This window comes from Ursus arctos, unplaced genomic scaffold, assembly GCF_023065955.2.
Source record: "Ursus arctos isolate Adak ecotype North America unplaced genomic scaffold, UrsArc2.0 scaffold_2, whole genome shotgun sequence".
NCBI classification, from domain to species: domain Eukaryota; kingdom Metazoa; phylum Chordata; class Mammalia; order Carnivora; family Ursidae; genus Ursus; species Ursus arctos.
The window spans coordinates 67438871-67456365 of NW_026622874.1; the positions used below are offsets into that span (position 1 = coordinate 67438871).

Genomic DNA, 17495 nt, shown 5'->3' on the forward strand with positions numbered 1-17495 from the left:
CGGCGTTAATTTTTTTTTTTTTAAGAAATGTCAAAGTTGTGCCCAACACACGTGGATCAGCAAACACAATAGAGGAGGCCAGTCAGTAGTTTTTGGAAAGGGGGAGAGAGAGGAAGAGAGAGGGCAAGAACGACCACACGACACAGCCTGGGACCATGAGCAGAAGCGTCCATGGGAACTTGGATGGGTGAGGGCCCTGGGGAGGGAGGGTCAGGCACACCCTCACACGCGCCACACGCAGCCTGGCATGCATGCCCTGCACCCGCCAATGTCACCTGGCTGGCGTGCCCACGTTGCACACACAGCTCCCCCGAGACCCAGGCGCACCTCCCACCAGCACCCCGGAGAGCAGGGAGCCCTCCCCACCAGCTCCACGGTGTGGAGGACACAGCCCAGCAGCAAGCAAGGCACATCCTTCGAGTTCTTCAGACGCAGAGAAGTTAGGAGAGAGAGGGAGGAGGGGAGGCCCTAGCGGAGCATGGACCCTCCCAGACCCCAGCCTCCTGTTTGTGCTACTGGGCCAGGGGTCCTGGACAGAGGGAGGGAAAGATGGACAGACAGATGGCCAGGGCCTCTAACAGTTTTTGTCTTGAGCTAGACTTCAGTGTCCTTACAGTTGGTAAATGGTTTTCTATAGAATCAATAATATTTTTTTCTTTCTTTAAATATATATTTGTTAAAGTTATACCTTTTTGTTTCTCTGGGGAAATCTGCCTCAGCTCATTCCCAATAAATTAATACTCTCGATAGCTTATATTCTGGGGGGTACAGTGGAGCAGGGGCGCAACCCCAGCCCCAGCCCCTTGTGCTGCGCTGGAGCGGCCGGCAGAAGTCCCCAATGGGCAGTTCTGTGCTGGGCATAGGCCTGTGCTCTGCCACAGATTGGGGAGGGGGCCAAAGCTGCTGCCCACCTCCCGCTGCCTGCCCGGGCAGGCCCAGCCTGGGCTCAGGGCGGGGGGGGGGGGGCGCCCCTCCTGCACCCGCGGCAGGCAGAGCCTGGCATGGGTGGGCGGGTCGCCCAGCAGTTATTGCACGGGGAACAGCAGACAGGAACGGGCACCCACCGGGCAGCAGCGTTTACCCAGAGCCCTTGGGTCCCCTGGCCAGGCAGTCCTCAAGGCCGGGCATCCGGCTTGGGTCCAGGGGCAGGAGTTGTGCTTGTGCAGGGAACGGGCGGCACGGGCCCGCCTCCGTCCCCTGCGCCTGGCCCCCGTCGGCTGGCCGCCCTGCCCGCTCGCACTGCGCCCAGAGGTGCCCACCCTGAGGTAAAGGTCAGTGTGCGGGCCGGGGCCCCGGCGGCGCGGGCGGGCCCGACGTGAGCGGCCGCGTCACTCCAGCATGGCGTCCAGCTGGTCCGCCAGGTCGTCGAACATGCTGCCGATGTCGTCCAGTATGCTGCCTGTGCTCTTCTCCTCCGCGGACGAGGGCCTGGGGGCGGGCACGGCATGAGCGGGCGGCGCATGCGCGGCACACCCCGCCGCGGCCCCGCCCCGCTGCCCCAAGCCCCCCGGCGCGGCTCGACCCCGCCCCCGCTGCTCCGGGTCCCGCCCCTCACGGCGCGGCCCCGCCCCCGCTGCCCCAGCCCCCCGGCGCGGCTCGACCCCGCCCCCGCTGCTCCGGGTCCCGCCCCTCACGGCTCGACTCAGCTCCCGCTACTGTCCCCTGGTCCCCCAGCACGGCTCGACCCCGCCCCCGCTGCTCCGGATCCCGCCCCTCACGGCTCGAGCCCGTCCCCGCTGCCCCGGGTCCCGCCCTTCACTGCTCGACCCCCGCTCCCTCCCCCACACATCCCACCCCCGTCCCGCGGCCGAGCTCCACAGGGCCCCCCCCGCCCCCCCCCGACTCCCACCTGCTCACCGCAGCCTCGGAGCGCGCGCGGGCCAGGGCGGCGCGCAGACTCGGCCCCCCGCCCCCGGACCCCGCCCCGCACTTACCGTGCGCCCTGCGCGTCCTCCTGCCGGATCTTCTCCTCTACGGCTTGCAGCGCCGCCGCCAGGCACGCGCTCGTCTCCTCCAGCTTCTGCCGGGCGCTGTCTCCCGGCGAGGCGCCGTCGGGCGCGGCAGGGGGCCCGGCGGCGGCGGCGGCGGCGGCGGCGGCGGCGGCGCGCGGAGGCTTGGCGGGCACGTGCAGCGCGGGCGCTCCGGGGGACGGGGGCTTGGCGGGGCTGGCGCTCAGCGAGGGCGGCGTGCTGGCCGGCTTGGCGAGGGCGGCGGGCGGCTGGCGAGCCGGCGAGGGCGCGGGGGACGGGCTGGCACTGCCCGACTGCAGCCCCGCCGCGGCCTTGGCCGGCTTGGGCGCCGTGGGCGGCGGCGGCGGCTTGGGAGACACGGGCGGCGGCGTGCCGTGGGCGCGCTTCACCTCTGCGGGGAGGAGGACACTCGCACCGGGGGCGGGAGGCGGCGCTACGCGTGCGCTACCCACCCGGATAGGAGCCCTGCCGCAGCGCCCCGCCTCGCCCCCGGGAGCGGAGACGCCGCGGTCGGCGTGGGTTCGGCCGGCCCCGGCCCCCCGCTGCCCCTCAGACGCCAGGCTCCCTGCAGCCGCCAGGGGGCGCGCTCCACTATGCGTACCAGCCCGCGGCCGCCCCAAACCCGTCCCCCCAGTCCCCCTTCAGGTGCGTCCGGTTGCTTGAATACCACAGGGCTTTTGCACCTCTGATCTTTCTGCTTGGAAGCCCGCTCCCTCCCTCTTGTGCTGTGTCACTCTCCAGCCTGGTCAGAGTTCTCCGTGACCCAGCCCCGTGCACCTGTCCTCCCTCGACAGGTGCTGTTATCCACGGGATTCTGTGCCTCCTTCACTGAGCAAGGTGACGAACATCCACCCTCCTCCCAGTTCTGGGCCGGCAGAGCTGTCCAGTGAGTGGGTGGATGAGCGGGTCTGAGGACACTTCCCCACCCCATTCCACCTGGCCTTGCTCAAATCCCAGAGGAAAACCCCTCAGACCATGGAGTGGGGAGGTGGGGAGGTGGGGAGGTGGGGAGGGGCCCTTCCCCAGCCGGCTCCGGCACCTACCTGGGCTGCCAGGACCTGGCAGCGGCACCTTCTTGGAGGCAGGTGTGGGTGAGCCCTGGATCTTGGGCACGGGCTGAGCCAGCACGGGCTTAGGAGAGACTGGCGGCTTGGCTGGCTTCCGGGTATCGGTGTCAGGCGGGGGCAGAGGGGGGAGGTGCAGCAGGTCGGAGGGTGGGGGTTCTGCAGGTGGGGGTGGGGGGGGCAGCTCCGGGGGCCCCGCCTGCTCAGAGGTGGGTCTACGGCGCACGGTGCCGGTGCCGTTCTGGTACACGGACAGTGGCGGTGGTGGATCGGGACCTGCCTCCCTCTCCTTGGCCTTGGGCCGGCGCTTGACCGTGTCAGACTCAGTCAGGATGAACTTGACGTTCTCCTGCTGGCTCTGCTTGGCTCGGATGCGCCTTTTGAGTGTGGCACTGGCCTCTACCCTGGCCAGGGGCGGGCCCTCCACACTCGCCTCAGCCTTGGCTGGCCCTCGAGACCGCTGCCGGGTGGTACCCTCCTCCACAAGGTGGCCATGATCCGGAGGCCCCCCTGACTCCCCAGGCCCGCGGCGGGCAGTGGCCAGAAGTCCTGTGACGGGCCCGCTGAGCGTGCGGCGCCGGTTCACCACCTCGCCGTCGGGCCCGATGGCTTCCTTGTGCTTCACTGAGGCCAACACTGTGGCTACCCGGCCTGGCTCCGGGCTGGCAGGGCGAGGCGTGGGGTGGCCCTCTGGGGGCCTGCGGGCCGCTCGGCCCCCACCCCCAATGGAGGACAGCTCTAGCATGGCTGCGATGCTCTTCACGCTGCCGGCACTGCCTGTGTCCACGCTGCCGGCCAGGTCACTAGCCCGCCGGCGCTGGGCCCGCACCCCCAGCCGGCCATCCTCAGTCCCAACCCCCTCTGTCTCAGCATCTGGCACCGACTCGTCGGCCAGGTTGGCGCTGGCCATGGCTGAGCTGGAACGCTTGGGCGGGGGCGGGGGTGGCCCCTTCTTTCGGGGCCGCACGGCGAAAGACTGGCTGCGGTTGACGTTCTTGTCGGTGCCGGCAGGCGCGCGCACCGAGTGGCTCCGGCCCACACGCCGCTGGACGGTGGCATAGGGCCCCGCTGCAGCTGGCACCAACAGCTCGTCCCGCTCTGGCTCACTGTCGGATGCTGCATAGCGATTCAGGCTGTGGGCACGCTTCTTGGGCCGCCCTGGCTCTACGTCGGCCTCCGGCGGTAGGCACAGCGTGGGCACGGGCGGGGGCGCGGCCGCAGGTGCAGGCCCGGGAGCAGCTGGCCCTGCATCGCTCTCCACGGGCTGGGGTAGCACGTAGGCAAAGCCACGGTGTGTGGGTGACTGAGGCAGCGAGCGGGGTGACATGGGTCGCTCTGTTGGTGGCAGCAGCTGTGGGGTGGGCTTCACCTTGGCTGTGGCTGGGGTGGGACCATGAGGCCCCCCCAGGGCCTGAGGGGAGCCTGGCTGGGCTTTAGTGGGTGTCTGAGGGGGCGTAAAGTGGCTGGCACCTGGAGGAAGGACCTGCCGTGGCTTGCCCGGCACTGGGGGCACACTGGCCCGCTTGACACTATGGCCGTGGCGGCTGGGCCGGGTCTCCTTGGGTGGGGTGCCAGGGGCCGGCCCCTCATCCAGCAGGTACTCCTGGCTTCGTGACATGGGGCTGCCAGGCCCAGGGGGTCCATCACCCAGCAGCTCCTGAGAGCTGCTCATGTGCCGTGCCTGTCCACCCAGGCCGGGCTCCTGCCGCACGGAGGCCCTCGGTGTGGGGGGCAGGTGGTTGGAGGGCTTCTCGGCAGTGGCGGTGGCAGCCCCCTCTGCCGGGCCAGTCATGGCAGCCTGCAGCTCACCGCTGAGCTCGCTGTCCTGGAAGGTGGTCATCTTAGGAGACTGGCACTCAGCCGGGGCTGGCTCGGGCGGGGTTGGCGATTCAATGGCCATCACTTCGAGCGACTGTGGGGCCTTCCGGCGCAGGGGTCCCCCCTCGTACTTGGCGTACTCAGCCTTCTGCAGCTCCGCCAGTTTCCTCACCGCCAGCATCAGCTTCTTCTGGTGTCCTGAGTGGGGCACAGGGCAGGTCAGTCCCGGGAGGGGAGCAGGGACCAGGAGACAGCGGGGGCCAGCGCCAGCGCCTCACCCAGTTTAGTGATGCCAATCTCCTGCAGGTCCTCCCAGGTGATGTCGGTGATGAAGTCGATGTTCTCATAGCCGTTGTCCACCAGCACCTTGTAGTACTGGGCCAGGCCGATCATGGACAGCCACACCGCCAGGTTCGCCTGTGGGGCGAGAGGACGCAAAGGGCAGCCCCAGCTGGCTGGCCACACCCTGCTCTCTATTCAGAGCTTTCGGGGGTAGGGGCACCGGGCCAGCCTGGCACAGACAGACAGAAGGACAAATGGACAGGCCAGAGGTGTCAGCTTTGGAGACAGCGTGACCTCAGTAGGAGCCCAAGGCCAGCTCGCACGCCTGTGTGAACACACGCAAACACACACACACAGGGACGACCCTCTCCTCAGGACACCATTTGGGGGAGGGGAAGAACGCACTTCCTCACCTGCCAAGGCAGCCCCGGAGATAGCACCCAGGGGGACACGGCTTGCACGTCACGGACACAGACACGCGGTGCCACCGACTAGATACACACGTACACGCAGCCTGCATTCCAGCCATACACGGGCACCAACACCTTCCACGTCATGCTCACGCCCATTTCCACACCCACGTTGGGCACAGGTCACATAGCCACAGCACACACGCATGTAACTACCCATGATGCTCTTCACCCAGAACCACCTGTCCACACTCACAGCTGGACATCGCTCCCCACTGACACGCGGCACACTCAGTCACCCCCAGGTGCACAGAGCGACTTGCCCACGGGACAGGGATGTGCTCCTCGGGGGCACCCCTGAGTCGCTGACTGAGCGGGCTGAGCTGGGGCGGGTGAGCAGGACCCCGCCTGTCACCAACCCACAGCCCTGGGCGCTTTGGGTGCCGGTGCAGTCTATCCCGCAGCTCAGCGCGAGGCTCCTGGGCAGCGGAGATGTGATGGGCCTCAGGCCCACCTTACCCAGGCCCAGACCCTGTCACACCACACTGTGACTGCTGGTGACGGCCCAGCCCGCAGTCTGTGTGGGTGTCCGCCGTCCACGCAGCCAGCACGTGCAGCTGGAAGTGTGGGTGTGTGCATGCAGTCGTCAGCAGGCGCCTTGACTATATTTGGTGCACATGTGCTGTCTATGGACACGAAGCAGACACACGTCCTCCCCATGCACGGGCGTGGATGCGTGCAAGCCCTTCCCATCAGCACGGGGTCCTCTAGGTGTCAGGCTGCGAACGCACTGGGCGGCTCTGCTGGGTGCCACGTGGTGTGCCTGCGTGGCTGCCTAAGGGTGGAGGGGTCTCTGTACTGCAGAGGGGCCCCTCCTGGCTTCCGGCTCCCCTTGCCCTACAGCCCCCAGAGGCCGCTGTGTCTGCCCCTGCCGCGGGAGGTCTGGCTCCGGTGCCCGTGATGGACAGACAGATGGACGGACAGAGCCATCCTCTGTTCTCTCCCTGGAGCCCCAGAGGGCGGGTGGGGGCTGTAGCCAGGGAGGCAGTCTGTCTGTCTGTCTGGCCACCCCGGGCACAGCCACTGGGGTGTAGGGAGCCTTACAGGTTTGTGCTCAGGTAGCCAGTCGGGGAGGCTCAGGCCGCTGATCTCCGCGGTGATCTTCTTCCGGTGGCCCGGCTTGGTGACCCCAATGGCCGTGAGGTCCTACGGAGAGGAGAGGCCTGTGAGCAGGAGGCTGGGGGCCCAGCTCGGTCATGGCTGGCGGCCAGCCTCTGGGCAGCTCACCTCTGGGGTCATGCGGCTGATGGTGGGCAGGTCATAGCCCGCGCTGATGAAATTGGGGGCGTAGAGCTGCAGCTGGAACGTGGCGAGCCACTGGCTCACGGCCTCCGCACTCTGGAAGACACAAGGCAGCCGCTGCAGGCTCGCCCGGCCGCTCGCCCGCCAGCCGTGCACCCCGGCCACCAAGCCGGCTTCTCCTCTGCTCAGCCACTCAGTCCGCCGTCCGCTGGTCCCCCTGCGGCCAGGCCCGGGGCAGCCTGGCCCCGGCGTTCCTCCTCACGCTGTGATCCCGGATGCCACTGCGGTGAACTCCGTTGGCCGTCCGGCCTCCTCCCGCGGTCTCCTCCAGAAGGGTCCAGCTGCTGTCCGATTCACAGGCTTCCCTGCCCATCCCCCTGTTCCTGCACCAGGGACACCCTGCAGTGGCCCCACGTGGGGGGCTCAGGAACGCAGCCACAGACGGCACGGCCAGAGCAGCCCCTCCACTCCCGAGCAGGTGGGCTCTGTCCAGAGGTGTGCAGGAGGAAATAGCCAGCAGCTCACACCTTCCCAGCACACAGGGGCCTTCTGACCCCCGCACACACCTGGTCTTGCCTCACACCCAAGCCTCCTACACACACACACACATGCACACACGCGTGCACGTGCCCGGCTCGGCATCACCACCCACACACCGGCACATCCCCTGCTCACCTCACGCCCACATCGCAGCTCCCGGACTCACCAGCTCACACACGCAACCCACACGGTAGACAACACCTACACACAGACTGACAGACAGAAGTACGAGCCTGGCCGGTCAAGGGCCCCTGGCCACGCTGTGGCCAGACCAAGCAGGCTGCCCGGGAGCCCCTCCCCGCAGCCAGCCCGGGCCCTGTACCTTGCCCTCCGAGGCCGGCTCCAGCTTCCTGGGCGGCTGATCCCCATACACCTGCCCCGCATGGGCCGCGGGAGGCTGGGCCCGGGCCGCACCTGGGGACGAGAGGGTGTGGTAGGGTAGGGGCTGCTGGGGGGGGGGGCACCTCCTTGCCAGGCCGGTGGGGTTGCATCCTTGCTCTTACCTGTGGAGCCCTCTGGAGGCTTGACGGGGCTGTCCCCGGGGCCGGACTCGGAGACGGACTTCTGTGAGAGCACCGTCGCCAGGAGCTACAACCCAGACAGGAAGGCTGGCCAGAGCTGCTCTGCGCCCCAGCCACCCTGGCCCTGCCCCCAGGCCACCTACCTTGACCCCTTCGGAGCCCGCGTGCAGGGTGTGGCCCCCGCTGCCTCTTGCACCGGCCCCGGCGCTCAAGCTGCCACCGCGGTCCCCACCTGCCGACACAGGGAGCCTCGTTGGCCAGTGCTGGCCTGGCCCAAACGGGGTGTTGCCTCAAGGAAATATTGCCGCCCTGACCTCCAGAACTCCCCCACTTACCTGCAAAAGGCTTCCTCAGCACCCAGATCTCCTCGGGGGGCACGGAGGGCCCTGATGAACTGCCCGCCTGTGATGGGCTTGGCTCAGCACCTGCTCGGGAACCTGTAGGCCGAGCATAGCCTCACTGAATCTTGGACCAGCCTGGCCTGGGGACCTGACGTGGCGAGGGGACTTCCCTGGCCTGGCCCCAGAGCCTGGGCAGAGCAGAGGCCCTTCAGGTCAGCACTGCAGCCTCCTCTGGCCCCGGCTGTCTCCTAGGAGCTGAGAGAGACTCAGAAGACCTCTCCCCGCCCTACACGTTTGAGAGCAGGACACTGTGGCAAGAGGGCCCAGGCCAGGCCATTCTGCCAGCGGCCCTGTGGTCCTGGGTGGGGTATGGGGAGGGCAGAGAGTGCATCTCCTCTCTGCCAGGGGAGCATGGAGAGGCGAGAGGTCCCCAGAAGCCTAGGTGACCCTGAGTGGGCCGGCCATGCCTCCACATTGGCACCCCTCTGTCCCCTCCCTGTCGATCTCCACGTCCTCTCTAGGAGGGACGCCATCTCACCGATCCTGTCTGAAAGCAATCCAACCCCTGTGGCCTCGCCCCGCACCCCCATTCCTCACTCTGAGCCAGCCCTGCTGTGCTGGCTCCTTTAGGACCCGACATCTCCTGCCTCCTGCCCCAGTGCCTTAGCATATGTGATTCCAGCCTTTGGGGCGCTCTGCCCGGGGCCAGCCCCTCCCACTTCGTAGCGCCTTCTCTGACCACCCTATCTAAAACGCAGGTCTCTGTGCAACTGATGAGTCACTAAATGTTACCCTGGAACTAATAGAAACAAACAAAAAGCAGGTCTCCATCCACGTTGTCTATGGCGTTAGTTGGCACATTTGCTTGTGTATTGACTTCACTGCCCCTGCTCCCCTCCCTGCCTCGGGGTGAGCTTGAGACCAAGAATGCTGTCCCTCTGGGTCACCATCTACAGCTAGCGGCTGGTGCGCACTGCCTATTAAATAAATGCTGGAATCGGTGTGGGGCCACTGACGAGACAGCTGGCAGGACCCCACTCGGGACCCCACACCTAGCAATGGCCTTGCCACCCAACACACACGTGCACTTGCTTCCTTCTGGCCCCCAAACCCAGGCCTGGGTGGGACTTGCCTGCTCGCTTCACAATGGCCTCGCCCAGGGAGGATGGAAAGTAGCCCACCCGGTCGTTGCCTGTCCGGTTGTCATGGATACAGCCCTTCCACCGGCCATCCGGATGCTGCTCGAGGACCTGGCCAGGTGAGGTGGGGGAGTGTGCTCAGGGAGACACCCCTCCAGGTCCAGGTCAAGTGGGTGGGTGACCTAGGCCTCCCGCCGAGACCCCCAAACTCCCCAGGTGCTGCACGGGGGTGCTGTGGGCTGAGCGCCCCGGGTCCTGCCCATCCTTCTCCGGCAGCCCCAGGCTGGCCTTACCGTGATGATGTCCCCAGCTTTCACATTTGAGGCTGGTCAGGTCGTAATTGTTGCAATAATCCTTGGTCGCCCGGACCTGTAGGGCTGCCGAGGCCTCTGGGGACACAGGAGGCAGACCCCCCCAGTCCTGCGAGCTGGCCTGGCCCCCCGACTCCCCCAGGGCCCCCGCCTCTGCCCCAGGCCCACCTCGCAGCAGCTGCTTGATCTCCTTGCTGGCCTGGGACGTGGTGAACTGGTGCACAATGTCCAGGGCCGTCTGGCTGTAGGTGTTCCTCACGTGGGCGTTAATCCCATTCTGCAGGTGCCAGAAGGTGTGGCCTGTTAGGAGACCCCATGCTCCCACCGGGCCCCGCTCCCTCGGCCCCCTGACTCACATCCAGCAGTAGCCGAACCACTTCTGTCTTCCCACAGAGTGCAGCCTCGTGCAGGGCTGTGCCGGCCTTGGTCTGGCGGTTAATGTCAATGCCGGCTTGGAGGAGGAGTCTGGGAGAAAGGCCGGTGGAAGGAAGGTCGGAGCAGGCAGCCCCTTACAGCAGGGGCCTTCCATCCCACCCCCCCTGCTGGGCCCCCATTCCCAGGTCCAAGGGTGAGCCCCCGTCCCCCCAGCCTCCCCAACAACACGGTGTGTGACAGCGACCGAGCATTTGTGGAAGTGCTGCCTGCCTTCCCCCACCCTGTGCTGACGGAACAGCTGTCGGGTCATCCTAGCGCAGCTGCTGCTGGGATGCCCACTTCACAGAGGGGAGAACAGAGTCTCAGGGATGCTAAGTGCGTCCACCAGGTCTCCCAGCAAGTGGCAAGGTCCCACCAGAGCCCCGGTCTAGGGCTGTAGAGGTCACTCCTCAGCCCCCTCCCCCCACCCCGCAAGGCCATACCTGATGATGTCGATATGGCCGTTCTTGGCCGCCAGGTGCAGGGGGCTGGTGCCGTTGGGGTCCGTGGCATCCCCCGGCCGAGGCTCCAGCAAGGCCGCACACATGTTGCTGCTCAGGAGCAACTGGACCACCTGGAGGGAGGGGTCGGGGGGGGGGCCGGAAGCGGGGTGGGGGGTCACGGCCGTGCCCCCCCGCTGCCACCCCTCCTGGGGGCAGCCGGAGCACACAGAGCCCCACTCCGCCCTCTGGGGAGACTTACCCCGACGCGGCCGAACTCACAGGCCAGGTCTAGGGGCGTCTTCCCGGAGTTGTCCACCATGCACGGGTTGGACTGGTGCTGCAGCAGCATCTCTGACTGCGGGGCCACGGGACGCGCTCAGCCCCCCGGGCGGCCAGGGCTCGTCCCGCCCCGGCGCCCCGGCGCCCGTCCCCCACGCCCCCGGGTGCTCCTCACCACATCATAGTGACCATGCTGGGCTGCCAGGTGCAGAGGGATGTGGCCCTCGTCGGATGGGATGTTCACCGCTGAGCCCGCTTTCAGCACCAGCTTCATGGGCTCCTTCCGGCCCTGCCACGCCGCGTAGTGCAGCGGCCGCATGCCTGGGAGCAGGCGGGGTGGGGGGCCGTTAGGAGCCAGCCCTTGACCCTGCACCTGACCCCGGCCTGCAGGATGCTGATCCCAGGAAAACCCGCCTCGACACAGACCGAGACTCTGGGCTGGAGCCTCCACTGTGGGACCACTTAGGTCTCAAGGGACTCCACCCTGGACCTTGACCCACCCCATCCCCCCCACCCCCCACCCTGGCGCTGAGGTCCCTGGTGGGCCTTGCCTTTGTTGTCCTTGATGTCCACAGCAGCCTGGGCCTCCAGCAGCAGGGTGATCAGTTCTGTGTTGCCATTCAGGGCCGCGTGGTGCAGGGCAGAGAAGCTGGGGCAGGCGACAGGCATGAATGGGCAAGGAGCCGGGCCACCCGGCCTTCCACAGGAGCCCCCCGCCCCCAGACCCCATGCCAGCCTGGCACTCCCCATCTGAGAACTCACCCGTCGGGGTCCTGAAAGTTGACATTGATCTTCTTGGTGGAGCCCAGGAGCTCTAGGGGGGTGGGAGAGAGACAGTGAGGGAGGCTCGGTCCAGGCCCTCTGGGCAGCCCAAGAGCAGGCGGAGGGCTCTGGCTAGTTCCCCGGCAGGCTCGGAGCCAAAGCTGCTGTCTTCAGTCTTTCATCCAGAAACGTTCCTTCATTCGTTCAACTCTGTGCTCTGCAGTCAGCTCCAGGTACCAACTTTTGGACCCTGGTTTCCCACCGAACTAAGGTGTTGGCAAGTTCTCAGAGCCAAGGGCTCCGGGCCTGTCCCCACGCGGGGATGGAAGCCAGAGCTGCACCCACACAGGCACACGCACACATGTGCACATGCACCCCCTCCTCGGGGACGCTGGCGAGGCACCTGCCGACGGCGGGAGGGAGAGAGCCGGCACAATCTGTTTCTCAGAAGGACCCAGATGGGGCCGGGGGTGGCCTGGGAAGGCTGGAACACCCGGAAATTGGGGTATCTCTGGGGGAAGATCTGCATTTTCAGGGTGCAGCCTCCCCGCATTCCCAGCCCTGGGCCTGCCCATGTGGATGAGTCCCGCCTGGCAAGGCAGGAAGGGGAGGCAGGCAAGTGGGCTGGTGCCCCTGAGTGACCACACAAGAACGGCCACCACATCTCCGGGGGCCATTTGGGTCCTGGGATCAGTCCACCCAAAGCCCAAGGGGCCCAAGCCCTCCCTCTGGGGCCCCAGTTTCCTCCTGGGCTGCCTCCATCCTGGCCTCCACCAGCTGACTACTAGAGGAGGGGAGCCCACCGACGCCCTCCCTGTGGGCTCAGGGCCAGCCGGACTCAGGCCAAGCCCCTGCCTGTCTGGGCCATGGTTACATAACCCATTTGTGGGTCAGTCACTCCGTGAGGGAGGGGCTGGCGGGACAGAAGCCCCTTTGTCCAGGCCCAGGACAGGGGTGGGGGTGGGGGTCCCTGACAGCAGGAACCCAAGGGAGTCGAGTCACAGAGGGGCTGCTCCAGGACCGGCTGGGTAACCCACAGCACCCCAGGCCGCTCCAGCCTCGGCTCTCAGCTGCTGGATGCAGGGTGTGAGGCCCCAATGGTCCACAAACCCCATGAAGACAGATGGACCCAAGTTCAAACCCTCACTGGGCCCTTACTAGCCCTATGGCCTTGGCCTTGAGCACAAAGGGGGTAATGGGGCCAGCCGCATAGGCCTAAGGGAGTGTCCACCCTTAAAGCATGAAGGGTCTGGCACAGAGTCCATCGATAAGCGGCAGTTACTAATATTAGCTCTGTGGGAATCCCACCCCCACCCTCTCCAGCGAGGGGCTCCTCCCGCACAGAGCGGAGTGGAGGCACCTCCACGGCCCCACTCCTTCCCCTCTGCTCAGACACTTTGCGGGCCCTGACGTCCGTCTAAGGGCGGTAGCAACACTGCCTTTCCCTCGGTGGGCCAGGCCAAAACCTCGGAGTCAGCCCTAAGTACCTTATAGTGTCTCCATCAGCAAAGACCATCTCAAAGCACACTCGGAATCCCACCACTTCCCACCACTGCCATGTCCCCACCCTGACCAGGCCAGCATCTCTCAAAGGATCACTTCCGTACTGGCATCCCTGCTTCTACCCTGCCCCTCAGTCTGTCCTCCACACCACTGAGGTCAGGGGGACCCTGTGAGAACATGAGTCAGATCCCACTGCCACCACTCCTCTCCTGAAGACCCTCCAACGGCTCCCATGTCACTGGGGCTGAGGGCCAGCACTGGACAACGGCCCACAAGACACAACCCTCCTGCTTCACTCTGACTTTCTCATCACTCCTCTCCCAGCTACACGAGCCTCCTTGAGGATGCTCCCACACACCGGCCGCCCCTGCCACAGGGCCTTTGCACATGCTGTATGTGTGGGGTTTTGGTCTTCCCCTGGTTATCCCCATGTCTCCCTCCCTCACGTCCTTCAGGACTTTATCTGTATGTCACCTGCTCGGAGAAGCCCCGCGGGGCTCCCCACCTAGACCAGCAACCCCACGCTGTCCTGTGTCTGTTGCAGTTCTCTCTCTAGCTCCTATCACTGCCATTTATCTTGGTTGTTGTCCGTCTCCAGCACTAAAGTACAAGCTCCAGAAGGGTGAGGGTTTTTTCACCTATTTTGCTCACTGCTGTATCCTTGGCGGCTGAAACAGTGCCGGGCACCTATGAGGTGCTGGGTAAGCCGGCGCCCTAACTGATAGCCTCCACCACCACAATGCTGTCCCGTAGCGCCCCCTCTCCCACCCAGGGCCATGCTCAGGATGTCCCCCCCGCCCCCAAACACTCGGCCCAGCTCTGACGTTTGCTGCCCCTTCTTGTTAGTTCCAGCAGAACCAGGTCTCCCCCGCCCCAGCCTGGCCACACCTGCAGGCACTGACATTTCAGAGGGACTAGAGGTCAAGATCCAGAATGTGGCACAGACACCAGTGGGGAGGGGGAGTCTCCATCCAGAAGACTATACAAGGGGTGGGGGTCTCGCAAGGTCGTCTCACCCCCTCCCTGCTGCAGGTCTCCTCAGAGAAGGAAGTAGCTGGAATGGGTGGAGGGGAGCCTGAGGTCTTGGAGCACCCCCCCATTCACATGGGGGACCCTGGGCTCCCAGGGAGGTCGCACACCTGAAGCCCGCCTGGTGCCAGGGAGGCAGGCCTTCACAGACACAGGCACTCTGAACTTAGCCGGAGCAGGCATGGCCGGAGGGGCCTGAGCACTTGGGGGGGGGGGGAGCATCAGTGCGACAAGTGGGGACCAAGATGAAAGCCCCAGAAACCCCTCCAGGAGCCCCCTTTCTCTTTTCCACAAGGGCACTCAGTCCTGCAGCCCCCACGTGGGTAATGGGCATAGACTTCACCCCCACCCCACCCCACGTTGTGGGCTCTGCCAGCTCCTGTCACTCAGTCCTCTAACTGCTTTCCAGGACCATCCCTGCCCTTGAGGTCAGCCCCAAACTCCAGGCTGCAGAGGCCCTGGGGGAGCTGGCCTCAACCCCTCTCCCACCCTGCCCTCACGGCCTCCCTCTACCCCCGTCTAGATGCTCCTCCAGCCACAGAGGCCACTGGTGTGCCGGCTCCACAGAGCCACGTCTGTCCCCTGAAGTGATGTGGTCCTGGCCTACGGGGGCAGCACAGGGCAGGGCACTCCCTCAGCCTCCCCAGGGCAGGCAGGGAGCTCTGGGCCAGACGCTGCAAGGGAAGTGTTAGTGGGCCAAGGTGAGAGGACATAGGCTCGCTGGTCTGTAGTCTGCAGTGAATTCGGGGAAGGGGACGGGGGGGGGGCAGAAGGAAGGCCAGCGCCACCCTGGCATCTCCCTCCAGAGCACTGTCTCCTTCCTCTCAAGGACAGCGGCCAAGGGTCCTGGTGCGAGCATGCATTCCAGGCGAGGCTCCCTTCGAGGCAGGATGGCAGGGCTGACAGACCCCGGGGCAACACTCAGCAGTTGGGGTGGAGGGAAGGTGCCGGCAGGGGGTGGAGGTCATGGAAACAAGGGTCATGGGAAGACCTCTGGATTCAGAGTCCGGGGTGGCCTGAGAGAGCACCGCTGGGTGCCCCCCACCCCATGGCCCAAACTCCAGCTGTACTTTGCTGAATCAAAATACATCTTACTCCAAAGCAGGCCAGCGTTACCATGACAACTGAGCTAATTCATGGAGGGATTTCTCTGATTTATTATGCCCGCCCCTGTGAGTCAGACAGCCCAGAAACGGGGGCCAGGGCAGGTGTCTCTCCCAGAAGGCAGACCAGCCAGGGACAAATGCAAAGTTCCAGGTGGACACCCAGGTAGAGGGACAAGTCCCCGCACCTCCCCTGGATGGCCGAATCTGATGCCCCACTTCCCTGGAAGCCCATCCTGGGCTGCCTGAGGAACCGGTCATAGTTCGCATTTCCTGAGCACTTACGAAGTGCCTGGGCTTCCGGTGTGCTTTCCCGCTGTGCTTCCAACAATGCTATGAGGCAGGGACCGCAAATGTCCCCATCCTACAGATAAGGAGACTGAGGCCCAGAGCGCCAGAGTCCTCGGTGCCCAAGGTCACATGGCCACTAGGTGGAAACCTTTACCTAGCCTTCCAGCTCTCAATCTCTCCACCTGCTTTCAAGGCTTGGCTATGGGCTGCCTCTGCCTGGAAGTCCTCCGTTTCTGAGCCCTGAGGCCCTGAAGCCGGCCCCAACCGGTAGACCATCTGTGGGCCTCAGGTGTGGAGGGCAGAGCCAGCCTGTACACGCGATCCCGCAAGGCTCTCCAACTGCAGGGAGCGGACGGGGCTGCAGCCGGAGGGGTCTTCCTGCAGCTCAAGGACCTGCCCCCATCACCAGCGCCAAGGCCGGCTCAGTTCTCAGCATGCTTCCTGGAGAGAGGGGAGGGGCCTCCCTGGGTTACAGACAGTCTCTGGGGGTGGGGTGGGGAGTGGGGCACCCAGACCCCACGTGCCATCCTGCGGAGCCCTGCCCGGCCTGCACAGGTGCCCCGACACACTGACACGGCCTGACGTGCGCAGCCGCACATGCAGCTGGTCCACACACCCATCCATCCATCTCCAGTGGCCCCCGGGGAGGCTCTGGGCTGAGCTGGGATGAGTGCTAGGATCAGGACTCCAAGCTCCCAACCCTTCCCAGGGGCCCTCACAGCGCAAGCTCAGGATGGCTAGTGGGAGCCCCCTCCCCCCCTCCCCAGCCCCTTTCCCAGCAAGGAAGCCAGAGAGGACCAGGGTCCGTTGCAGGGTCTGCACCTGCCTGGAGCACAGCCTGCCCTGGGCTGGGCGACCTTGGGCCTCTGCTCCCCCATGAGTAAATGGCCCCCGGCCGGCCATGCCTGGGCAGCCACACCCCCAGCATGGTCCTGCCCCCCATTCCCTGCAAAGCGTGTTATTAAACATGGGGCGGGGAGGGGATCTGACAGGGACCGGCAGCCCTGCGGTCGCCCCTCACCGCCGGGGCCCCCTCCCTCTCTCCACGGTGGGGAAGGGGGGGCGGCATCCGCCTCGCCCTTTGACGGTCCAGCAGAGCCTTCCAGCTGTCAGCCCATAGCCCGGGGAGGGAGGGGGACGCCCGCGGCCAGGTTGCCGGCTCGGGGGCCCGGGGACCGCCGGGCGCTCGGTGCCGCCCCTCCTCCGGCGCTGGGGGCGGGGGTGCGGACCGAGGGTCTGGGCGCTGCTGGCCCCGCCCCGCCCCCGGGGACACGACAGCATCCCCCTCGCCTGCCCGCTCCGGGAGGGGTGGGGGGGCCGGCGCCCGCGGTGGCCCCCGCCCGCCCGCGCCCCCCACACTCACTGGCCTTCCCGGGCCGCGGCCTCTGCAGCAGCCTCTGCGCGGTCCCCACGTCCTCCGCCTTCACCGCCTGCACCAGCTCTTGCTCCTTCCCCATGGCGCGGCCCGGCCGCAGCGACGCGGCTGCGCTCCGTGCGCTCGGCGCGGCTCAGAGGCGGCGGCGGCGGCCCCGCGGCCCCGGCCGCATCCTCCTGCCTCCCCCGCCGCCTTTTCCGCCGCCCGCGCCCCGCGCTGTCCTCGGGCTCGGGCTCGGGCTCGGGCTCGGGTTCGGGCTCGGGCTCGGGCTCCCGGCGCCGAGGGGCGGGGAGCGCGTCACGGGCGGGGGGCGGCCCAGGGCGGGGGCGCGGCACCTGGCGCCGCCTCCCGGACGCCTGGGTCCCCCTCCGGCGGCCGCTGACCTCCGTCCGCCCGCGCCGACCGCGCGCCCGGCTCCTTGGCTCCGCCCCTACCGCGGGCCCCGTGCTCCCGAGACGCCCCCTCCCCACGTGCGGGCCGCGCCGGCCTCTGCGGACAGCCGGCGGCCCGGGGCGACCGCCAGGGGCCGGGGAGGCAGCCGCCGGGGTGGGGGCTGGACACTGAGCCCCGGCACGGCGGCGGCGCGTGGCTGAGCCTG

General features: G+C 66.7%; 1 protein-coding gene across 1 annotated transcript; it reads right to left on the reverse strand.

Annotated features, from left to right (window-relative positions):
- Positions 1–961: 961 nt before the first annotated feature.
- CASKIN1 (CASK interacting protein 1) lies at positions 962–16979 on the reverse strand. The gene is given in 21 exon segments (XM_048224924.2): positions 962–1428; positions 1935–2361; positions 3014–5050; positions 5131–5269; positions 6649–6750; positions 6832–6942; positions 7709–7800; positions 7890–7974; positions 8051–8139; positions 8243–8344; positions 9381–9498; positions 9681–9707; positions 9709–9776; positions 9867–9975; positions 10055–10163; positions 10556–10686; positions 10815–10910; positions 11010–11155; positions 11386–11483; positions 11597–11648; positions 16886–16979. Coding segments are annotated over 21 exon segments (4332 nt in total). The 3' UTR covers positions 962–1328.
- Between the last annotated feature and the right edge of the window lie 516 nt (positions 16980–17495).